This window comes from Thermobia domestica, chromosome 10, assembly GCF_964235325.1.
Source record: "Thermobia domestica chromosome 10, izTheDome1.hap1.1, whole genome shotgun sequence".
Taxonomy (NCBI): Eukaryota; Metazoa; Arthropoda; class Insecta; order Zygentoma; family Lepismatidae; genus Thermobia; species Thermobia domestica.
In genome coordinates, this window is record NC_137463.1 from 150003815 (window position 1) to 150029755 (window position 25941).

Consider the following 25941-nt stretch of genomic DNA (forward strand, 5'->3'; position numbering starts at 1 on the left):
GTCGCAGAAATTCTTTCCGCACATAATGACATTTTACTCACTTTCCTTTTAGCTGCTTACAAAATTCAGCACTTTTCCTCTGCACTTGCATACCAATATGGTCCTCACACGTTTGCATACCATACTTAGTCAATATATACTCAAACACACGGGCTAATCTCTTTAATGGGTCCTCTTCATTCTGCCACACATCGAACAACTCTCGTCTTGAAATTTCATCCGCCATCACTAACTTATTAATATAAACCGAAGTTGGTTATAATTGGTTACGAAACTCTTTTACTTTTGTACCCAAAGGGTTCAGTCCACACTGAATATCATTTCACGGTGGCCTTTTACTGCCTTAGCTTTTGCCGGTCTGCAGCTTTACTGCGATCGTCACCAATTTTTACTTATTATGTCTCTTGCGATGAATGCACATATCCACTAAACAACCCAATGCACACATTCACAAACGTTCACCGTATAACGAGAGTGTACACAGTTTCATTTGGCAAAAATCTAATTCGATTCGTGAGTATCTTACGTGTTCAAGGATCTTGTGTAGCGAGCACCTGCTCAGCAATTATCATGCGCTCCGATTGACTGTGATAAACACATGACTTCTTAATGCTCTCACGCTCACTCGCGTGTTTGTTTCAGTAAATGCATTGTGGGTAGCAGCAATATAATTCTGTACGATTATATCAAGATAGTATTTCTGTGGTTTGGTTAATCATGTATTTTCACTTTTTGTCCCGCTAGATTTGTGATCGGAACCACTGTGCGTCGCCACGTTCAATTGCGATTCACCATTGATGCTGAATTCGGACGCCCCAAACAGTGGATACCGACAGGATGACGCTGGATCCGACCCAACGGATCATGAATTCAGAAGCGCCGAGTGACTTATCGGTAGAAAACAATTGAAAGGTAAGGCGAAAAAACAAGGAATGTCCATATGTGTCCTTTATCAGGTGCTTTGTTCTATCTGTTGGTGACTCTTGGTACTATTTGACAGTATATGCCATGAATGCGTAGATGTCGAAATGTCCATGTAAAAAGGATCAAAAGATTTGACTACCCTGTTCTTTTTTACGCGGTTTAAAATATAAAAACGCCGTTTTCTCGAAAATGCAGTTTTGTGACATTCCTCCTTTTTTCCCCTTACCCTTCAATTGAGCTACGCCTTGCGTTTTTATCTTTCGGCCTTCTTCGGCTATTATCGTTGTGTTTCCCGGTTCTTTGGAGAAATTCACGGCTTATTCCTGGTTTTTTCCAGGTTCACGAAATTCCCGGCTATTTTCCGGTTTTTTCCGGTGGGTGGACACCCTGTAATATATTTTTGGCGATTTTTTTACCCATAAAAGTGGACAATCAAGACCAACAAAATTTTCAGAAGAATATATTGGAGTTCGAGAGAACATTTATCAATATTTATTTCTTGACCAATGTATCTTTCACAAAATTTACGTGAGGTGTATGTGATTCTCTGTACCCATCCATATAACCATAAAATATAATTAATCCTATCAAAGAGAATGAAGTAGCTCAGAAAGCCACGAAATCTGAATTTTTGGCGGATACGGAATACACCATCCAAATTTTCAGACGTACGTACTCAGGGCCCATATACCTTACCAATTTCTTTTTATTTTGGTAATTTCCATAATTTACGGAGTAGTTCTATACTTTCCCTCGATTTTTACGAGGAGTGTACCCAACATACGCTACCAAAATTTAGAGAACAGTTCTAAATGAAGTGACATAATGTCATGCCACGTGGTACGGTAACATGACGTCCAACAGCCATTCTGAGATAAGAGACCAACCGGTACCCTTACTACTGAAACTGCCCTCACGCCCCACACCCCACAATAATGGTCCGGTCGTGAAGGCGGTGACGTGTAGTGAGTCCACTGATCTCTCTTTAACGCCACGCTACATCCATATTTCACCCTCAGTGAATGTAAATTTGAAACTGTTATGATTCGGTTATCATATTACTAATAATTAGTGCCCGGATTTTTATGTGCTAAAAAAACTGTAAAATATTTATTTTTATGTGCTAAAAAATTAAAAATATTTCCTAAAAATTAACAAAAATAACAAGGAAAAGAATGGGAAAACGCCCAACATAAAAAAATAAGAAGTGGTACTCACCAATAGCTACTATTCATAGATGTCGAAATTCCATGAGAACTGCAGTGAATAACTAACGTCTTTTCCAAATTGTACATCGTAAAGCCATGCCTATTCTCACGGAATAATGCCTTATATTGGAGAAAGGAACGTTCTACATTACACAATATTAACCTCGCGTATTTGAAAAGGGCCATATCACGAATATTCACACCATCAACTTCACTTGTGGTTTGGCCTTCCAATACTTCAGATATTTTACATAAGGTTTTATACTCAATGTTTTTCTCAAACATATCCTTAATTTTTTTCGTACGACTTCAGCTTTCGAAGTAGAAAGAACATTCAGCTTTCTTTCAACGCAAAGTACTCAACAGATCTCCCATAGTTTCTAGTTTCTTTGTAGAATGAGTAAGAAAACCGAAATTGACAGATATGAAAGCCAAGTCACATTTCAAGCCTCTGTTACTTACTACATTTTGAACAATTTCAATGGATGAAACATCGACTGGGCACATTTTATGACGACGCTGTTTCTGCAAGTGGGAAGTTGCTTGTAAATACGATGGATAGATTTATGTAGCCTATTCTTTTCCCGATGTTAATTTCTCTCAAGAGAAAGAAAAAAATCGTTGTGAAATTTTTCAATAAAATAACGGAAAATTCTTAAAAACATGTATTTTTTTGTAAAATAAAATTTGTAATTTACACTTCGTAATTAGCATAATAAACTTCGCTTTGGGCTTGTATATGTTTGGTAAAAAAAAAATATGTTTTTACATATAAATCCGCTTCTTACTAATAATTAACTTGATGTTTCACTTATAGTATCAAAAGTAACGTCTAACGTCTATTATGGTTCCAATTTTAAACGAACACAAAAGAGAGAACCAACATTAGCTACTTCACCTAAAAGTATATAGGAAATGAAGTGAAATTTTACACTGATTTATACTGTCGTCTGAATTAAAACATTAAACACAAATAATAGGAACAATATATCATATATGGTCGATTTTTTTGATTGTATAATTATTATGGATAAGCAAAAATAACAAATAAAAATATACTTGAAAAAGGTATATATATATATATATATATACACAACAAATCCAGTTTAATATGCAATATTTACCCTTCATGCCACCTGAAAATCCTCTCCAATTCGCAAAAATAACCAACGGTAGGTCTTCCTTGCTAAAATCTTTGATTGCCTGAGCTGTCTTAAAGGATGAATCTGGAAACCACACTTGCCCTGCCTGAGAAACTGTCTGTAATTGTAATAAATTTTCTAATCAGATAAACAGAAAATATTATCTTTTTCTAGGACTATAAAGAGATATTCAGCAAGAGTATAACAATCAAGGGTTAATCACAGCAGCAGTAACATACTGAGAGTTTATTAATACAGGGTGTTTCAAAACAACACCGACAACTTTTGGGAGGTGATTCCTGACACCAAAATAAGACAAAAAGTAAAGAACAATTTGGGTGCACAAATGCTTCCTTTCGGAGTTATAGGGTGCCGAAATCGTGAAAAATATAAGTTTAAAGGTCCATAGTTCCAAAACTATGATACCTACCGAAGTCGGGTCAAGACTTCCCTTAGGAAGTAATATGTGCGCTATCCAAAATTCCATGTTTTAAAATCCTTCAGTATTTCCGCGACAGTTTTAATAGAGGGAGTTTGGCTACGGGCACATAATTTGAAGTACTCAGGAACTACCTCTACAAAAATTGTTGTGGAAGTACCGAAGGACTCTGAAACACGGATAATTGGATAGGGCACATATTAGTTCCTAAGTGAAGTCTTGACCCGACTACGGTAGGTCCCATAGTTTTGGAGCTATGGACCTTTAAAGTTCAGTTTTTCATGATTTCGGCAGCCTATAACTCCGAAAGCAAGCACTTGTGCACCTAAGTTGGTCTATACTTTTTGTCTTATCTTGGTGTCAGGAATCACCTCCCAAACGTTGTCGGTGTTGTTTTGAAACACCCTGTATATATTTTTTAATGTTTTGAATCAAAGTGCATTTACGTCTATTGACAACCTGGTTGGCTAATGTATTATTACAGAGGAAAATAAGAATTCGATGAAACGGTTCTTCAAATATAGAGTATTAACTTATCTTACGAAATATCTAACATTAATGTCATAGGTTTCCGGTGTCCACTACCATCACATTTGTTGATTAGGCAATAATCGCAGGAAAATCAGCTCATCCCAGGAAAAGTTTTTATATATTGTTTTACAGAAGTGAGTGTGTTTCTGCAGGGCTAAAGCAAAAATACTGCAAGATTCTATACGTGCCCACAACACCAGGTACTGGTCTAAACACACTTCTGACGACAACCACGATGAAGGCGTCATCAACCATCGCCAATGATCGGTAAGTGACGAAGATACAAGCAGTAATCAAGATGATGATATTCCAGATCAAGATGATGATATTCATATTGTAAAGGTTACCAGAGTAGTACTGCACGAACTAGAACAGCATTTTTATTTTTATTTTTTATTTTATTTTTTATTTATTTATTTTATTTTATTATTATTATTTTTTTTTTTACAGCAAGTAATTCGTTCCTTGGCACCTACTAGATACGTATCAAGTGACAGCCGTTGTTGTACCTCAGAACATTATTAAATCTAATGATAACCTTTATCTTTTAATGACTAATTTATATATTGCAATATAAAGTAGACAAATACAAACTAGACAAAAACACCTACTTTATATTTTTCATTACAACTGGAACTTTCGTTTTATAAAGTAACTTTACTAATAAGAGACATATTACAAGGGTCGCTCATTAAATTTTCATATTATTTCTTTTTTCAAAAAGGATTATTTGCAGGTGGGAATTATCACTTCAGGTACCTGCGTCGACAAATATGCCTTCACATGGAAGCTGCAAAGCTGGCGATCATGATTTACTCATACGAAGGGCGGGTTGAATACGAATCGATGATACAGTATTTTGACTAGAGCAATAAAGACAAACTCTGTTTAATTATGGCTCAGCTTTGCCGCATCAGTGCAATATTATCTCTAAAAAATCTGGTTCCCGGTTTCTCGATTTGCTGTGTAATGCATTAAGCTAGCCAGTACAACTTACATAAGTAAATGTAGATCGTCTTATTTCTAAAAATTACTTCAGCAGTATATTTGTATTTATCAGAACATATATCTCGAAAGACTGCACAGAAAAGAAAAATAAAGATCTATAAGATCTACCCAATTCATTTAACAACTATGGAAATTAGAATATTCGATTTAAACGGTAGGTAAGAGAGAGGAAGGGGATCTGAAAACCTGAACGCTTCAAAATGTTCTAGAGAGGTGAAAATGCGATGAAAACCGCTAATATAATAATACAATTTCTCTTACATTTTAATATACTTATTTGAGTATCCTAACGTCTCAATCCAGCGTTACGAGATAAAAGGAATATAGAAATATCTCCCATTCCAGATTTAAATCAGAAAAAAATCCGTGCTTCCCGAGCAGGATTCGAACCAACGACCGTTTGATTGTGAATTCAATACCCTATCGTTCAACTAAATACAATTGTTTTGCGACAACTCAAAAATTTGTATTCCTGGAACGTGTGATGAGGCTTTCTCAGATTTCAGATTCTTACACGACTTACTCGTAAGATGTCTCACAATTCTATTGTCACAAAATTGTTGAGTTTTACTATGATTGACTACTGGTCATTGGTATCATTAGATTGGTCCATAAATATCCACATCTAATTAATAGTTTATACTATATATAAAGCTATACTAAAACCTGTCAACATTGCCTCTTCTTTTTTCTCGAAGTTGAGCATCAATTTATCTTGGCCTCATCTTTGAAGAACACGTATTTTCCCGTAAGACAAGCATTACTTATTACTGTGTCATTTGGCTACAATAATAAGCATTTTGCCCGCAAGACATGCATTACTGATTACTCTGTCAGTTGGCCAGCTATCTATCTTGGAGCTTGGTCACATTTAAGCAACGTTATTCCTATGCTCTTAATATTAGATTTACCTATGCATGTTGAGTATGTGAACATTTGGCAGTACACGCGACAGTAGCGGCTCGATACCATAATCTGAGGTAGTTCTGCACAGTGTGTTTTTTGCATATTAAATTTCCCGTTTGCAGTAATTAATTATAAAATCTACACGAACCGCATATCTTTTAGCACTCTAATCGTTATACGTAAATGACAATTATAATTGAAATTAACAAATATACATACAACTTTACTGTATCGCAACCAAAACACTATTGTTTTGCTTATTGGGTGTCAGTGGCGTATTTAGGATTTTGTTCCGGGAGGAGCTATGCACAGCATATGAATAAGCACTTAATTTTTCCTTTGGGATGCCTACAAGTTTAAGTGAATTTCGGGGGATCTTGAGCCTTATAGCTCCTCTCTAAATACGCCACCGTTGCGTGTAACAAACTTTAAAATACCATACCCATATCGTAAGGAACACTGTTTTCAGATACCATAACAATTTCGGATTCACGTAATGTCTACAGGTAGAATTGTATTAATACTGCTGAATTATAAATATTTTATCATTTGTAAATAGTCTATCCGATAGTCTGTCTGTCTTCTGCTGTACAAAATGTCCTATTACTCTATCATTAAAGTTCGGCATGATGGATATGAAATCACGCTCGATTGATAAGGCAGCCAAAGCATTGATTCTTTCCTGACATATTGTGCTTCCCGAAAATGTTTTAACTATTTTAAAATTAGAGAAGTAACGTTCTGCTTCAGCTATTGTCATTGGGGTAATTGAAGATTTCCAAAAGGTTTACGGTTTCCTTAAAATTGTCACACAAATTGTGTTTGTTCAGAAAATCTGCACAAACTTGAACATGGAATACTATTACTTTCAAAGCTCACAACAATTACACTGAACACCGTTATCAAAAACAAGAGAAGGGAGTCTCATGTACATCACGTCGTGTGTCTTCGGCTTCTTCGGAAGTATTCGTGAGTTCGGAGCTGCTGGGAGTGCAGCTCTAGTAAATCCTATCTAAGAGACAAGGAAAACGTAATACAGTGCGGCTGGTGAAGATTTTGGTTTCAATGCTAAAGCAAAGGGCAATCCGTGCACAGCTCTTGCAATATTATTAAGCTTCAGAAGGTGTTTCCAGTAATACTACGATATGTAGCATATCCAGCAGTACAATTTCAGGACACCGTTAGACCAAATATCATCATTACATGTTATTACCTTGATTAAATTAAACACAATTCAACTCAATTGAAAATACATTTATGGCACTAAAATAGCTGGTAGTTCTGCAGCTCTGCAGCACTTATTGGCAAGCCGCCCCTGACACGCGACCTTCTTAACTTATTATAAACCCTTGCAGAGCAACTTTCACTGTTGTTATACTTTGGAAACCCAATGATCCCATGGGTAAAAGAAGAAAATTTGTCCATTGAAATTAACTTCACCAAACAAAATACAGTAGGCGATGGTAGTGCTCCATGGTGGTACTGTTCATTGTTTCTTGTCTATTGTCGGCTAAAAAACGCGCCATTGATAAACCTTTCCATTCATATTTTACATACTTGAACATAATGGGTTACGAATATCTTTTGGTTTCAGCACATATTCAAAACGATCGGATTCGTGTTACTACTGTAAAAAGGAAGAGAAACTAATCCCTCACTGCTTGATGGCTGAAGCCCAATTAACAGCAGAGTGCATTTTTTTTTATGAACGTAGAACTAAGAACCGGTTTGGGTGGAACACCATGGATGTTTTGTTTCTTCCTGGAACTGGATATGTATTTATTGTTACAAATGGAAGAAAGAAAGGAAGAAAATGTATCTTTTTTTTTCTAATTAGCATATTGAAATTACAACATCTGAAGGCAAACTTATTACACTTAACGCTTTCTACTGCAGAATAAATTTTACTACACATTATTTGGTTGGTTAGTTGGTTCAAAGTAAGTGCCCCTATATACCAAGACAGAACTAAATGAGCTCCCACTGCAAATCGAGCCTGCACCAAGATTGCGTATGTTAACCATATACAATATATGTATCATTCATAAGATACAAACTAATACGTAGGTAATATTTAGTTATTGCCTTAGAAATGTTAATGTTACAATCTATAATAGGGTGGAGGCAACGGTCATGGCCACCACATCACTTATTCATGTTATTGGTCCATTTTTAAGCTTCATCCTGTTCTCATCCAACTGAAACAATGCTTATTCAAAGCAGTAGACTTTACGCAACAGATTTACTTAGTAGCCACTGCGAATCAAATGAATATGGATATGCTGTTACATTTTGTGCCTTGTAATAGATATAATTTTCCATTTTGTTGTAAAATTTCTTAAGTTTTGATTTTCTCCCTCCCCCCTCGCTCCCCCCCCAAAAAAAATCATCTACTGGCCTAGAAAGAAGAAACTTAGTTTCCTGGTAAGAGAAGACTCTATATTTACTGCATAATGATACCGTAACTGACAGAACCTCAAAACACAACAAACAAATGCCATGACCATTAGTGGGTCGGAATATTCCTTGAGTATTTAGCCTTGCTTAATAAGTGGTTTCATACTTGTTACTGTTTATAAACCACTTTTTGCAATTGTGATAGTATTAATAAAAACAACAAAAACAATATTTTATTGACATTACAACACATTTTTGCTGTAAGCCTAATAGGCAATAAGTTAACCCTAAATATTAAGTTAACTTTAAAATTACAAAACAAAGCACATTTTGACGTAACAAAAAATACTTAAAAATTTCATAACCCTACCAAATCATATAATGGAACGAAACACAATAGGTCTAGTCTATTATACTCGGTAAAAATACTGTGTGTTAGCTATATTTAAACTTAATGAAATCTCTCTGTGTGACAGATTACAAATATGTTGGTGTAATATTGAACAAAATATCAAATTTTGAGTACGATATTCAATGTTTCAAATGTGTAGGCTCAAAGAAAACACAATTTGTAATCACTGAGAATGAGAAATCACAAATAAATATTCTGAACATTATTGGTAAATTGCCAGAACCGATTCTTAAAGAACAAGGTCGAATGTTGGTAAATGTATTTGCTGGAGTTGGAAAAGCAGTTGAAAAACATTAAGGTATTGATATTGTTCTATGCTCGACTGGTTTTGACTTCTTTGTTAAGATGTTATTCTATAAAGCAACTTCTTGTAACGTAGCTTATATATCTTTAGCATTTAGATAGTAAGTAAGCAAGAGTCCTGTATCTAGGCTAATTTCATAAGTAAGTAAATGCTCTTTCTTGTCTTTTTACTTGATAAACCTTAATTTGGAAGTTGATTTTTTCTACTTATTTTGAGTGGCCATAAGTGGAGTAAAAGGTGGCCATATGCAGAAACAGAATGGCCAAAAGTGGTGAAATGTGTATCATTCTTTTTTAAAATGTATTTTTGCCAACTTTTAAAAACAGTAGATAACGATTTAATATAAAAAAATGTGTTAACAAGAATTCAAATTAGAAGTATACAATTTCAAATCATAAATAATTGCAATAAAATCCTTAAAGTCGCTACACCCAGTGCTTCCACCTTGTTACTGAAAAACACATTTATTTTCTGGAAGTTGGCCACTTCTCAATGCAAGTGATGGAGGCCAACAAAGACAAGTTTCATTGTAATAGGCTTGTTTGTTTGTCCTCCATAATCATGGGTTCTCTCGGGATCTCCAGTTTCCTCCCACATTCTTATTCCCGAGCTTTTCATTATCATGCAGCTTCATTAATCATCCGTCTTTTTTAGCCTTAAGTGTAAACCGTGGGACATAAACTAAATTTTCATTTTATTTCATTTTCTTGTCCTACACTGAAATTTACATCGTTGGTTTGGTATAAGTATCACATACTTCTAAGCACCTTTAGAGAGGACGCCACACGTCATTAATTATCAGAATTAGGCTTAGAATATTATAGATACTGGACGAAATGCGCGTTCTTCGCCCGAGAAGAGTAGATCTATGAGGAATTTAATAAAAGTGAAATAAATAGATAAAGCTCAGCTCGACTCAAGTGCTAACTATTGAAAAATTCATTTCATACGGTGTACCTGTTATTCTTAAAGAGAAATTTAATCTTTCTTCCCCCCTTACAATACTTTATTCAGTCAACATGAGTAGATGAAAGCAGGTCGACCTAAATGCTAATAATGTCAAACAACTAATTTTAAACGGTTTAAAAGTTTCCACACTCTAGTCATTTTATGAATACAAAATGGGGAATAAAATATTTTATAATTTACCTCAACCACTCTAAAAGCTGGATTTTCGAACACGTTAAGACATACAGCAACTTCTTTAACTAGGGAGTTCATATAACGAAATCCATTTCCCTAACGTAAGAGACTCATGAGATATTTAATCTTCGGGGTATATGTTAACTCCCACTCTCTCGTAGGTCACACATTTCAATGAAAATAACCTTACTAAGACTCGGCTTGAGCACCCTTGTCTACTTAGAAGTGGAAGTCGAAACCGTTGGAGGCCGTGCCTACTTCGAAACCGCTGGAAACAAGTAATTTGATTTGGAACAGACAGCATGAAGTTGATCACGTGACTTTCCTTAGTCGTTCCAGCGTGTAGATCTATGTTTCTCGTAGGTCTCATGTCTAAGTTGACGTCATGGTATCAATGTTCCTTTATTTCGTGATTTGCCTGTATATTAGTATTAACATTTCATCTTGTTTACTTTCTTATTCCGTAATTTCTGAAAAAAAAATGTTACATCTTCACCAAATTCAAACCGTCATTCTTTGCTCTTGTCAAGTTCGTTTAGTTCAGATTCTTTATCCTATGCTATCTCCCCATTACCTTGTAGTATTTCGTTGTTGCGGTATCCAGAAAAAACAAAAAAGAAAAGTTTCCAATTCTCGTAATTCGATTATATTTTGCATTGTCTACTTGGTATTCTTAATCAATGTTTGGCCTACAACTATTGAGATCTGCAGGAAATGTCTGTGATAATTCCATGACAGAGAAAGACGATAAAATGCCAACATGCTAAATCAACACAGCGCCTGCCTGTGTATTGACCAGGGTTAGAAATTATTAAGATCGAAAATTTATAGTGCTGCAGAATCACTACCGGATTTTAAGTAAAATTATCGTACCCTAGTATCTTATTTTAATAATACAAACGGCACGTTGTATTATGATGTGCACTGTGAATAAAATAGATGTATTAACCTCAGGCAGTTAAACAAATAGTAATAGCTTCTAAGTTAGAGCTGAATATATTGTGGAAGATTTAAATATGGTAGTAGACTAAGCTGCCTCACAAAAAGGAAATAAAGTAGAATCGAAATTTTCAAAGTTTCTTATTTATGTTATTTTTAGTGGTGCACAAGTGCATTGCTATTAAGGAAGAAGTAAATAAAAAAAATCCATTACTTTTGAAGACAGAGAAAAGTGTTAAATGACAACTTGACGTAATTATCATCCAGATTTGGAAACTAAGCCAAACTATTGTGCAACTGTAATACAGTCAGAAGGGAGCCTAATTAACTCGATCCATTATGCCCAAAAGATTATATATAAAGCTGAGTCATTCTCGTTTCCTACACAAATCAACTACGCTGGCTTGACATACTTCTACGTAACAGCAGAAAACAGACCATACGGTGATTTTACCGAAAACGGCTCCAGCAAACTTTCTAAAACTCGGTGTATGAAGTCTGTGCAAAAGAGCTACAACGTTTAGTATTTCACCTAAGCAAGACTGGGCTCTTCATTCAACTAGTTGTTTAAATTGCTAAAAACTCGTGGTTATTTAATTAAATATCGGAAGTCACCTAAATCCAAACGTACGTCGTAGCTAGACGTTTTGCAGTAACGAAAGCAGCACGATAAACTTCTGTTGCTCTATATTTTTACAAACATGAATCAATTTTAAGAACTACGAGTCACGAAATGCAGGCCACTGAAATTACTTTCTGAAAGAATGGTATTCAACTGATTCTTTCATTTTCAGGATACTAGGCTCTTAATTTAAAACGCATATGGGTTATTTGAATATGATGAAATATGAGTATAATTTTAGCATTTAAAGAACTGCCCTTCCTAGCAAAAGGTAGTGTTGATATAATATTTATAGTTTACTGGTTCCTAATTAAAAAATAGAGGAACAAAACAAATCACAATATTTTTTATAGACGTTTTATTTTAAATTTTTCTTCACACCAGTGTTTGCATTTTTATTTTCATTGCTAATTAGAGTTACTGGCAGAAGGATTTCTCAGGAGTTACTTGATATTACTTTCAAATACACAAATATATAATGTATAAATACAAAAATATATAAATAAATATAAATATATAATGTAACAGAATAAATTACGACTATGTGGATAGCGTACAGATCCTTGACATGGGAAACCCAGGTCTGATTCCCTGTAAGAGCTCATGCGGTTCGGATTCCGCATTCTAAGGTATAGGTATACGTTTCACATAGCCTCGCTGCTGAATGGGACAGTAAACTCAAAAATTAACTAAAAAATCTAATTCAATAAAATAAATTGTAAATACTTTTAACTACTTCGCTGAAGAATGGTGGTTTTAAGGGTCCGGCTTAAAAAGAAACAGACAAAGAAAACCGCAGTATGTACACAAAATATTAGTATAAAATTGATTAAAATATACTTATTATTCAAATTCAGAGGAGTAGATGACATTGCCTTTTCCGTTCTTCCGAAACGACGCTCTTGGCTGTAGGGAAGTTAATTGTACAAGGCCATATCGTGAAGCATATATTGGAACTCGAATTGGAAGCGAAATAATTAACACAACATGTAAAACTAACGGTTAGTCGTCGTAGTCTATTTTTTGTACGTATGATGATATCTTGATTTTTCTCTCTGTATTCTTTACTCATCCTAGACTTAAAATATACGTCATGCATCATAATTGTGACTAAAATTACAATATTTTCCTGTATAGTAGTTATAATTTGATCGTACACCATATAGGCATCCAAATTACAGCACGCATACAAGAATATTACTATTCGATTTCCAATCCTGTCTGTTACAAAGAAAGCAAAGAAACTGAGTCAGATTTAAGGGAATTCATAAGAATTTACGCTTTTTTTTTGACTTAATCTCTCAAAAATAGTCTAGGTTTTTGTGACTAGAAATGTACAAATACCAGTAAGTAACTTTACGGAAACGCAAAATATTAGGTACTCTAAAATGTATTAACCTTTTTACGCACGAGAATCCCAAATCTCAGGAAATATGAGACGCGGCGGGTCAGACCTAGCGTCCTTTGATAATAATTGACATTTCAAGCTACTAGATGTGCTAAATGTTGGAGTTTGTTTCAATTTTTAATGAAATGAAATCTTTGAGTTTTACGTTCCACGATTATGCCGCTTAGGCTAAAGGATACGGTGATAATGAGAAATTAATGAAACGGTGGAATGGAGAAAGTGGAAAGAAACGGGAGAACCCCGAGGGAACCTACGTACACGGTTTGTCCACTACAAAGTTCACTTGGCACGAGCTAAAATCGAACCAGGAACCCCATGCCTAAGAGGTGAATGCTCTATTACTGAGCCACCGCGTCCCCATTTTTAATTTTTTTTCTTATTAGCAAATGTAAGGTATTGTGCCGTGAAGATGAGAGTAAACTGTGCTACATTTTGTAATTTTATTTCGAAAAAGGCGCAAACACTGCGCAGGCTTGAGAAGAAATGTATGCTGTTTATGGACAAGATACTTTACCACAGGCAACAACCTACAGAAGGTTAAGTCCTTTTGCGTTCTCAAAATTTCAATGTCCAAGATACTTCTCAAAGTGGGCGAACACTCACAGCGAAAATTGATGATATTCTCGGTACAAAAAGAAGCTCGGCGTCACATGATCTGACTCAAAAACATTTCATCGATCGAATTTCGATCTGCGAATCTCTACTGGGACGTAACGAACTCGAACCAATTCTGAAGCGATTGACCGCGAGTGTGAAAAGTGAATAACTTACGACAAGAATGTACGAAGATGATCGTGGTTTAGGCGATGAGAAGCTTCATAGTCTGTAGAAAGCTCACAATGGTGTCCAGGAAAGTTATACTGTGCGTTTGGTGGGATTGGAATGGAATCGTACATCACAAGCTGCTGCCACCGGGCAATCTGATAAACTAGGACCTGTACTGTTAACTATTAGCGCGAGTGCACCTAACGTTTTTTTTAAAAAAAAGACGGAACTGGTAAACAGAAATGACTTCGTATACTATAATGGCAACGCCAGACCTTATACTTCTTTAACGACCCGTCAGAAGTTGAGAGAATTTGACTGGTGTGTTTCAATGCATCCACTGTACAGTCCGCACCTGGCACCATCAAACTATCATTTGGTTCGGTTATGCAGAACTCCCGGAATGGTGTTAAGTTAGTTTCAAAGAGACCTGTGTAAGCCTCGTGTCACAGTTTTTGGACTTGAAACCACAGTTTTTGCACCTGAAGTTCCATAGCCACATGACTATAGTGCTGCCGGAAAATTGCAGAAGTTCATCGAACCAAGTGATATATTCGGTTTCATAATGTTATTTTCAAATCACAATAAATATATTCTCCATTTTAACATCCAGAGGTGCAATACTTTTTAAACAACAAGATACAATGTACAATCAATTAAACATTTTCATTACCACCAATAATATGTATTCATATAAAAATAACGGCAGTTTTTATTTACCAGTACGACTGAAAACGTGATTTATTCAAGACTCCCCACAGACGCCATTTTGAAAAAAAAAATAAATGAGATGTGGAATAACTACAGCTTAACTAAAATCCGAAGTATATTTATTCTAACGTGATTGAAACCTGAGTCACCCAAACCAAAGACGAAATAAAATTTATGTTAATTCATACTCCCATACTACACGTTCCAGTAACTGAATTTCTTCGCCATTACATTACCACGTTTGGTTCCTAATTACTTTAGTTTTCCAGTACGGTGCCGTATTTATAAAACTTTTCAATTTGGGTATCGCATGCTGGCATCAGGAGAGTCGTGAGATGTTTTGATAAAATTTCAAATATAAAATAAATGAAAAACTTGTAATAAAATAACACTACATTTCCTTCTTTCCATTCAGCTCATTAATTGGCTGACAAAGTGTTGATTTCTAATATCATGCTAGTAACATTCAATAATAGTAGTAGATGTAGTGTTGTTAATGCTGCATATTGGTAATATCTATCGCCTGATGGCAGAACTTTCTTTGTCTTTCTGCGATGAGCTTTTGTAAGTCAAAAATTTTTTGCAGAAGAAACACTTGTGACGTTAAGAATACACTTTAGGCGACGAAAAAAAACAAAAAAAAAAAACAAAAAAAAACAAAAAAAAAAAAAAAAAGTTCAAACTATATTTATGTAAGTCGTCCGTGAAAGACATCTACATATAGCAGGCATGTTTTTATATTTTTCTGTTTGCTAATTGTTTTTTTTTTTTTTTTCTGGTATTTTTTCTGCACAGGCACGGCAAATTTTCTGCGATCACATCGCAGATCGCGGCATGTTCTGCTATGGGGATCTAACGGTTCATGATTTAACATTTTTAGTCTTGATATTCCAGCGATCAAGTGTGGTATGGGGTCCTTGGTTCGATCCCAGCTCGCGCCAAATGAGCTTTGAGGTGGAGAAACACCGTGTGCTTGGGTTTTCTCGCACTTCTTTTGTTTCCTCCTACTTTCTTCATTCCACCATTTCATTGATTTTTCATCATCATCGTCTCCTTTAGCCTAGCCGGCATAACCATGGGACGTAAAGCTTAAAAGATTTCATTTCGGAAACATAATTACGAATGAATGAATGAATGAATGAATGAATGAAGAGGAATGGGAACTCAGCAACGAGGCTATTTGTCCCCGTCACGATATGAAACGTTGCTCAGGACTGCAAGATTAAAAACGTATTACAGGCTAAAAAGAATAGTTAAGAGAACAAAAGTGCTGCTAAATGAATAGGTAACGGATAAAAGCAATAGTGAAAGATAAAAGAATAAATAAGATAAAAAAATAATAACAATATACAAAAATAAAATTAAAACATGTGAAAAAATTTAAAACCTAGCAGCAAGAAAACAATGACAACATACTAAAAACAGCTCAGAGAACGTTAGCAACGCCAACAACTCGCACGAACTCAAGCACCCGGCCAACAACATCGCTATCATCCCCCAAAGCACGGGTAAGCAGACAAGGCAGTCCGTAACGTTCTCTGAGATCTGAGTATTCAGGACACTCCACAAGAATGTGCTGAATACTCAGGGGGACTATACATTCCTCACAATATGGACGGTTCAGCTTCCGCAGCAAGTAGCCGTGCGTCAGATGAGAGTGTCCGATACGCAAACGCGCCAGGAGCACTTCATCTCGACGACGATCGGACGAGGAGGTACGCCACTCTCCTAGGAGTGGTTTTACTGCGTGTAATTTGTTCTCAATTGCCTGGTCCCAATCAGCTTGCCAGTGAGAGCGCATCAAGCTGGAAAAATGATGACAAAGGTCCGAGCAGGGAATGGTATGCTCCAGTGCGACTCCGGCCAAGGCGGCGTGCTTGGCAGCTGTGTCAGCAAGTTCATTTCCCCGGATGCCGACATGACTCGGCACCCAGCAGACAACGACGACACAACCCTGTTGCTGCAATTGATGGCATCTCACGAGAATGTCCTGCACTAGAGAGTTCATACTGAAGACATTCTGTAGACTCTGAACCACGCTCCGAGAATCGGTGCAAATAAGCACACGACGTAATGAAAGTGTCAGAGCATGGTCCAAGGCAAGCTTAAGTGCAGTTAATTCAGCAGTGAACACGGAACACAGGCGGTGCAAATGGAATTCTGAGCTGCCCTCGTCGGTGACAAAGGCACAGCCTACAGAATCCCCATCCTTAGAACCATCCGTAAAGAACACATTAAAATCGGGGTACTGATCTAACAGTGCGGCAAACTCTTGCTGATACACCTGGGAACTAGTCTGTTGCTTCGAATGTATAGACAGACGTAAATCATGGCGAGGTAAACGAAGTAGCCATGGTGGAATAGCACAAAAGTGAACCAACGAAAGAGAGGGCCACATGAAATCGTCGCCAAGGAAGGTCTCACACGCACGGATGTACCATGGACGTGTAGAGCGAGGACGTTCAGCATAGCGCTCGTATATCCGACCACCGCGGAGGCATGGTCTACACGGGTGGTCTGGAATACAACGCACATGCGCAGAGTAAGTAAGAAGTAGTTTACTGCGACGATACGCTAACGAAGGTTCATTGGCTTCAGCATACAGGCTGGCGACGGGACTTGTTCGGTAGGCGCCAGTAGCAAGACGAATACCCAGGTGATGCACTGTGTCAAGTTGTCGTAACAGAGAAGCACGAGCAGAACCATAGACAATACAGCCATAGTCTAACTTGGACCGAATTAGACTACGGTACAAACGAAGTAGAACAATACGATCAGCACCCCACGTGCGGTGGGAAAGGACACGAAGGAGATTCAGAGCTCGAAGACAAGAATATTTAAGATTCCGTATATGAGGTGCCCACGACAAGCGACGGTCAAAGACCAGACCCAAGAAACGGACTGTATCATCGAAGGACAAACGGGTGCCATCGAGGTACAAGTCCGGGTCAACAACGCAGGTACGCTGCCGGCAGAAGTGAACACATTGGGATTTCTCGGTGGAAAAGCGAAATCCAGTCTCATTCGACCAGCGAACGAGACGATTGAGAGTCAGTTGAAGCTGTCGAGTAATGCCGCGAAGGTGGCGGGAGCGACAGAAAATGACAAGATCGTCAACATAAAGCAGAGCAGACACAGGAGGCTGAATCTGCGAAAGAACGCTGTTGACTGCGACAGCAAACAACGTGACACTAAGAACACTGCCTTGTGGAACACCATTTTCTTGTACAAAGCGCTCTGAGAGAGTAGAGCCCACACGCACTCTAAAGTGTCGCTCGTGAAGAAAGTTCGAAAGAAAGTGGGCCATATGCCCACGAAGACCCCAGTCATATAATTGTTTTAGGATTCCGTAACGCCATGTGGTGTCATACGCCTTCTCTAAGTCAAAGAATATGGCCACAAGATGTTCGCCGTTGAGAAAGGCTTCTTGAACTTGACCCTCAAGATAAGCAAGATTGTCAATAGTTGAACGGAAGCGACGAAAGCCACTCTGAAACTTGCTCAAAAGAGAATGCGATTCCAAATACCACACCAGGCGCTTGTTGACCATTCGCTCGAACAGCTTACAGACACAGCTCGTGAGAGCAATTGGTCTGTAGCTCGTAGGGCTAGTTGCGGCTTTCCCTGGCTTTAAGATAGGAAGAACCAGGGCCTCACCCCAAGCAGGTGGAAAAAACTCCTCAACCCAGATGCGATTATACAGCTGCAATAATGCAAGCTGAGTGTCGTGGGAGAGGTTGCGCAACATATCATACGAAATACGATCAAGCCCGGGAGCAGTGTTGGACGATTCGCGGAGGGCAGATTCGAACTCAACGAGCGTGAAAGGAGCGTTATAGTTCTCACTGTTGGCGGTACGGAAATTTAACGGGTTTCGCTCTAGCTTACCACGTGAACGAGCAAAGGCTGGTGGGTAGTTATCCGACTCAGAGATAGTGGCAAAATGGGCGCCCAATATATGAGCGATCTCGGAGGAATTGGTCTCTAGAACTCCATTCACGTTTAAAGCAGGTACATGAAGTGAAGGAGAATATCCGTTTAGGGAGCGAACCCGATGCCACACAGTAGACATAGGCGTGTGACTACTGAATGACGTAACGTAATTCATCCAGCTTTGGCGCTTTGAGATCTTGACCAGACGTCGAGCACGAGCACGCAGAATGCGGAACTGCTGGAGATTTTCGTCTGTTGGATGACGATTAAAAGTGGCAAGAGCAAGCCGACGAGCCTGGATAGCCTCACGGATTTCCGCAGACCACCAAGGAACACGCCGGCGGGAAACGTTGCCACCGCATTCTGGAATGGAACCATGAGCAGCATCAAGAACAGTCTGCTCAAAAGCCTCAGACACAGCAGCTACAGGGAGATCATCACGACAATGAAACTCACTGAGCGCACGAAATTTACGCCAGTCAGCACGCTTCAGATTGAAGCGGCGGAGAGGAAAAGGAGGAGTAACGGGGAGACCAACAAATAACGGGAAGTGGTCACTGCCACAAAGATCGGGATGCACTCTCCATGTCAATGAGGGCAAGAGACCAGCACTGCACATGGAGAGGTCAATACAAGAATATGTACCATGGGCAGTGGAGAAGTGAGTGGGACTTCCGTCATTAAGGAGGAGCAGTCCACTCTCCTGAAGAAAGGCCGTCACTTCACGGCCACGACCGTCTGTACGGACAGAGCCCCATAGACGGTGATAAGCATTAAGGTCTCCTACAAGCAAGACTGGCGGTTCGAGCTGATGGAAGAGCTGAAGCAGATCGGCGGATGTAAAGGCTTCAGAGTGAGGAACGTACAAGGAACAAACTGTAAGCGGGCGGGAAAAGTATACTCGCACCGCAACGGCTTGCATGCGGGATACAATGTGAATTTGCTGAGAATGAAAAGAATCGGAAACACAGACTGCCACGCCGCCAGCAGCGTGGTCAGCGTCTGGCTTATCACATCTGTACATAGTATACCCAGAAAGAAGGAAGGACTGGGTAGGCTTAAAATGGGTTTCTTGCAAACAGACGACAACTGGCGAGTGGTCGGAGACCAGTTGTAGCAATTCCTCACGGTGAGTAGAGAAGCCATTCAGGTTCCACTGAAGAAGCGCCATACTGGAAGAAATCAACGTTTAAGGCGAACTTTACCACGCGGTTCAATCACAGCCCACTCAGTATCCATCAGTTCGTCCTCCACCATGTCAGACTTCAGAGAAGCTGCAGGTGGCTTACGAACTGGGCTAGATTTCCGTCTCTTCGGAGAGAGAACCGTGTCGTTCAACTTGCGGATATGCTGACTAAGTTTCAGGCCAGCCATGTAAGGTGATCGGCGATGGGCTGGAGTGCGCCGAAGACCACTACTAACAGTAATACGAGGAGTCTTCGGACGGTCACTCGGCGTTAGAGCTGGAGGCTTTGGATGTTCGCTCGTTGTTGCAACGGGGGTCTTTAGAAGTTCGCTCATCTTTGCAACTGGGGTCTTTGAGTCAGAACTACGCTTTGGGGTCAAGTCCGTTTGGGTGGAAACGTCTACGGTCTGTGTAGCTACAGATTTCCGAGAACTAGCAGCGACAGTAGCGAAGGGAACAGAAAGCGAGGAAGGAAGGCTTTCTTTCAATCGACGCTTCGCATCGGTAGCAGAAATCTTCTCGATTACCATGAGTTCTCGGATACGCTTCTCGCGCTGATAAGCTGGACAATCCCGAGACCAAGCAGAATGCTCACCCTTGCAGTTAACACAGAAGGGCTTGGTCGCTTTACAGGGTTCCGCACCATGACTACCCTGGCCACAATTCGCACAAAGAGCAGCACTCGCATTACACGAGGTGCTGGTGTGCCCAAAATGTTGACATTTAAAGCAGCGCAGAGGACTTGGTATGTAGGGTCGAACTTTTAAACGATAGTAACCAGCTTTCACAGACTCCGGAAGCGTGGGCAGACTAAAAGTAAGAATCAGTGACTGAGTAGCGACAAGTTCACCTGACTTCTTACTTTTGATTCGAGCTACATCTATAACGTGTTGGTCCGCTAATTCCGACTTGATCTCCTCTTCGGTGGCATTGAGAAGATCCCAACACGATATCACCCCTCTTGAAACGTTCAACATACGATGCGGTTCGACTGTAACCTTCACCGGTCCAATGGCAGTTAACTTAAGTAACTTCGCCGTTTGCTTCTCGTCTGTCGTTTCCACCAATAAAGTGCCATTCCTTAGTTTCTTTATCTCCTTAACCTGTCCGGCTTGATAATTTATGACTTTATTGATTACAAAAGGGGATAAGCCCTTAATAGCACTCGGACGGTTTTCCTCAGAACTGGCACTATCAACATCTTTCTCTTTGATTACAAGATATCGGACAACAGGGGTCGCGATACTTGTCTGTTCCACAATTTCACTATCAGTTTGTTTGGGCTTCTTCCGTGAGGGAGAGCCCGGTTCAGTTGGAAAAGTTTTTTTACCCATATAAAGAAGAGTATAATTAAACATTTATATAGAAAAAGGGGTGTGAGGTCACACCAGGGCGTTAACAGGGGAACTAACGCTACCCCCTGGCAATCCCTTCAGCACGCCCGACACCTTAGGATCAGCGTGGGGCCGACGCGGTCAAGGGGAATGGAAGTGCAAAAAAACATTCCCGTCGACAAAAACGCGTGGCCCCGGAAAAAGAAGAAGTAGAACTAAACAAAAGAGACCTGGCCAACAAAAAGATAGACCCCCACCAGCCCAAAAGCGACAAAACAAAATAGGTGCGGATTTTTTTGTACTGTTATTTTTTTTATACTTTTTTTGGCTTTTTTGTTTTAGGATTTTTTTTTTTTGGGGGGGGACTCAACACGCCGGACAACACAAACACTGGACAGACAACAGCAGGCCGGGTGGGTGCACGTCCTCCCCAAATGGAGGAAGACGTCCACTAGACCTTCCTCTTCCCGACTCCCACCAACCACCCGCGAGTCCGGTAGCGGTATTCGCGGCTGAGAGGGCATGCAATAAGATGAAGATGAGGGGTGATAAATGAATGACTTATGAAGCCGCCCTCTCAGCTCCACCCCCTCCCCGACGATGACGGTCCGCTACATGGAGGGGGAAACATAATTACGGAACGCCATAACAAAAGTTATGGGAAGCACTATTCTATTATATAAATACAGTACAAAAAGAAATTCTGGATTGATTACAATTCTATATTTCATCTATGGCCAATCATGAACACTACATGCAGATGTTCACCTTACCTAATTTCATTTTGTACAATTGTTCTTGTAATTCATCATCTGTTTGCAGTGGGTCCTGCAAGTAATTTTAAACTCAAATTATATGTGTACCTTAAGATATTACTGCACGTACCTTCTCTTCCGAGTCTAGATTAGCTGGATCAGCTGGTAGATTCAACTCAACAGTTCTTGTCTCTACAGCTATTACTCCAACTGGGATACCACCTAAACGAGCGCGACCGCATACAACAGTCTGGGCCCACGGTTGCATAATTTCTTGAAATGATCCATAGTCAAAAAAGCCGGATTCCCATTCATTTGAATTGTCTGAAATGAATAAAAGGAGAAACTACTATATGATATCTGATGTACTTTCAAGAAATTGAGAAAGATGATTATTTTTAGAATATGAAAAATAAAATCCACCTGTTCTGCTATCTTAACGTTAAGGATGCACAAAACAATATAATTACTAACATGAGTATTAAACGTTATTACAACTTCATTTTAATACATGTTATTAATGAAATTAAATTAATTATTTAGTTTCATGACACACAATTATGACCATTAAACTATGTATGATGGATGATCAATACAGTGAATGATAGTGGAAAAACTAATAGAATATAAATGTGGAAGAATAGGGTAATCGTGAGAAAACCACTAGACATGACAATATCGACCACCACTTCACGAAATCAATTCACGTGTATCATATTTAGAATGAAAGCTAATGCTCTATCGCTGATGACATCTTGTTCCCATATTATTGGCTTATTATAGTAAAATTATTATTGTTATTGTGATGTTCACGCGTGGAAACGCTTTTGCACACCCTGTATACATCGTCCAGTTATGGAATGTGTGTCTACATGCTGATAATTCTTTGAAGGTCATTGAACAACATAACGAAAATGTGCGGATCCCTTGTATGCGTAACACAGTCTATGTCTCCAAGACGAGAGGGATGGCAGAAAACGTCTATCATGCAACTGATTTCGAGCGTGGCTCTGTAATGGGACATGCCTGGTAGCAATTCTACAAGACTGCTGGTCACACGAGTAATGAAATGTCCATGATGTAAAGTCGGTGTACAAGACTGGGGACAGAAGCACCAACAAGCGATTACACTGAACAATCGTTCGAGTCACCCTACATGAAAGGATGATACCGCCAGTGCAACCAGTGTCACTGTGATCCCCATGTGAACACGAATAATGAAGGAATCAACTGCTGACGCAGATTTCCATTCCCGCGTTCCTCTAGCATGTTTATTCCTTACACCTATTCTCCCTCGAGTTGAGTTGAATTGATTTTGAGTTTAACGTTCCTTTCAGCAGCGAGGCTATATGAGACGGGACGTACTGATTAACGTAGAATTCGAACCACATGAACTCCCGCCGGGAATCGAAACCAAGTCTCCCACGCCAAAGGCGAGTACGCTAACCTTTTAGCCACGAGGGAGCTCTTCAGGACACGTGAGTTTGAATTCCCATATCTCATAAATACTGAGAATTTTATAACCGTTTTGTAGAGCATTATGAAGCTCAGGTGAACAAAATTTGTCTGTAAGGGATCGTTTATTGTCACTGTGAATAGATTCATTAACGTTTAGATTTTCCATCTGACAAAGAACAAAAAGCAATCGACCTTTTGCAACATGTGGTAAGATGACAAAAGCAGATTTGTTGAGGGAGAAAATGGTGCACTTGACTATACTTGTGAATACTTTCCACCTGTGGAAAATGTGGCTCAATGTGAATCTTTGGAGATTTAATCAGTAAAGCTTTACGTGACATTACCCAAGGATAAAAAGTTATCATATCTAAATATTTCATAATCTCATTACTCGCGCGATTCATGACGGACCCCATGGTAAGAATTCATGGGAATAAAAGGATCACAAAAATCAGGACATTGTTCGTTAAAGAATTTTTGTACCTCTTTATCTGCTTTTTACTCATCTTCTCAAGAACACTTCTAGATTTCAAATAAATTTACACCTAGATTTCTCAAATATTTCTGGTAGGCCATTGTTTGTTCATATCTTTTTTCGTATCTATTGGAGGCAGAGTCAGTGAAAAACACTGCATATAAACAATCTAATCACTACAAAACTCTGTTAGATTTCCAATAGAGGTAATTTATGACCCACTTACCATCAAAGAGAAATTTCATCAAACAAGCATTGAAAACAGATTTGATGGGAAAACGAAAAAATTGGCTACATGGAGTTTCATATAGTATTTTGACTTATATTTTCACTTCACTTGTATTTTCATATAGTATTTTCACTTGTTTAACTCACGCTACGTTGCTACATTTATACCTGTCAGGTGCTAGAGTTGTCTTAAAAATACACATACAAAGTATGCGTATCTTTGGTCCGTGGAGTTTCTGGTTCGATTTCAGCTCTCGCCACGAAAGATCTGTACTGGACAATCGCCACGTGTGTAAGCTTTCTGGTTTCTCGACGTTGCCACGTAATTGTTGTGGTTAGAGTTAGAAATAGTTCAAACTCTGATAAACTTCACCAGTACACTACTCATTCATTGACCACTTTAAATCACCTAAAATCCACGAACATCTGAACCAAAATTAGAATCTAATTTCATTGGTTCCTTCAAAGCCGATGTCATTAACATCAGATAAATATCAGAAAGATACTAGATTAATAGAAATATATGGATTCTTAATTTTAAAAAATAACGTATGTGAACTGTGTGTTTTGAACATACGTAGTTCAAGGCAAATTATCAACTGTGATAGTAAATAATCGACTTGATATTACGATTTCAAGAAATACTTACGGGGACTTTGCCTTCCGCACAGCATCCATCGCGGATCGTACGGTGCTTTTGTTGGCATGTATCCTATTTCTCTTTCTACAGGATCAACAGGATAAATTACAGGAGGAGGACATCCTTTGCGCTTAAAAAGGAAAAATAGGTTTTATATATATATATATATATTATATATCGAGAGAGAGAGAGAAAGAAAGAAAAAATATATGTATATCAAGAGAGAGAGAAATAGTTCTTCAACAGAACGCCAGCAGCAAAGCTGTTTTCCCTCGTTACGCAATAGCGAATGTATGTACATGTACATGGTCATAAAAAAGTCAAGACAACAGTTCTAAAAATGTCTTCATGAAATATAAAGTTCGACAAAACAATATAACAAAAAATAAAGGTCTATACAACTAAACATAAGTCGTGAAAAGCTAAAGGAATAAATAAAAATATAAAACATGTAGTAACAAAACTAAACTAAACGAATAATAACAATTACAATAACACAAATCATACACAAGCTAAAATATCTTCACACAAGTTACCTATAATTATCTCACAAGTAAAAGTGAGAATATACGCATTAAAAATAGTTACCACCGAGAATAATTCTTCTGGTCGCGATAGACAATGGCGAAGACATGTATCGCATAAGAGGAACGTAAACTTAAAAAAGAATGATCAAAAGCATGTCTTCTAAATTAGTGACAGGCGAATATAAAGTAGATGAAATATAAAAGAAAAGATTATGTGGTCGGCCGGCAGTACGATTTTTACTTAGGTAAATTTAAGTCCAAACTTAAACATGCAGACAAGTTTAGTAATGAACTGAAGTTTTTAAATTTGATTAATAAAACGTTTCTGCGAACTCAATTTCAACTAGAGTGGTAAAATCACAATAAGGAACGAACTAATTAGTCACGAAACCACCTATTAATTAATCGCGAAGATCTTGGCTTTCCAGGGTGGTGTTGGTCTCCGCGAATACAATTTCAGGCAGCTCGAAATTTTTATCATGTTGAAGACTTGATAGTCACTGATCCAATATTATCATCTACTAGGCAGTAAGTTAAATATCTTTG

The 25941-nt window shown here is 38.4% G+C and overlaps 1 protein-coding gene across 1 annotated transcript in view; it reads right to left on the reverse strand.

Annotated features, from left to right (window-relative positions):
- The window catches only part of ACC (acetyl-CoA carboxylase), a 776633-nt gene that overhangs the window by 135230 nt on the left and 615462 nt on the right, over positions 1-25941 (reverse strand). Inside the window, exons 31-33 of the mRNA XM_081728639.1 lie at positions 24878-24998; positions 22198-22391; positions 3257-3392 (exon numbers count right to left, since the gene is read on the reverse strand). Coding sequence (XP_081584765.1) covers positions 3257-3392; positions 22198-22391; positions 24878-24998 — 451 coding nt within the window. The remainder of the gene's footprint in view (positions 1-3256; positions 3393-22197; positions 22392-24877; positions 24999-25941) is intronic.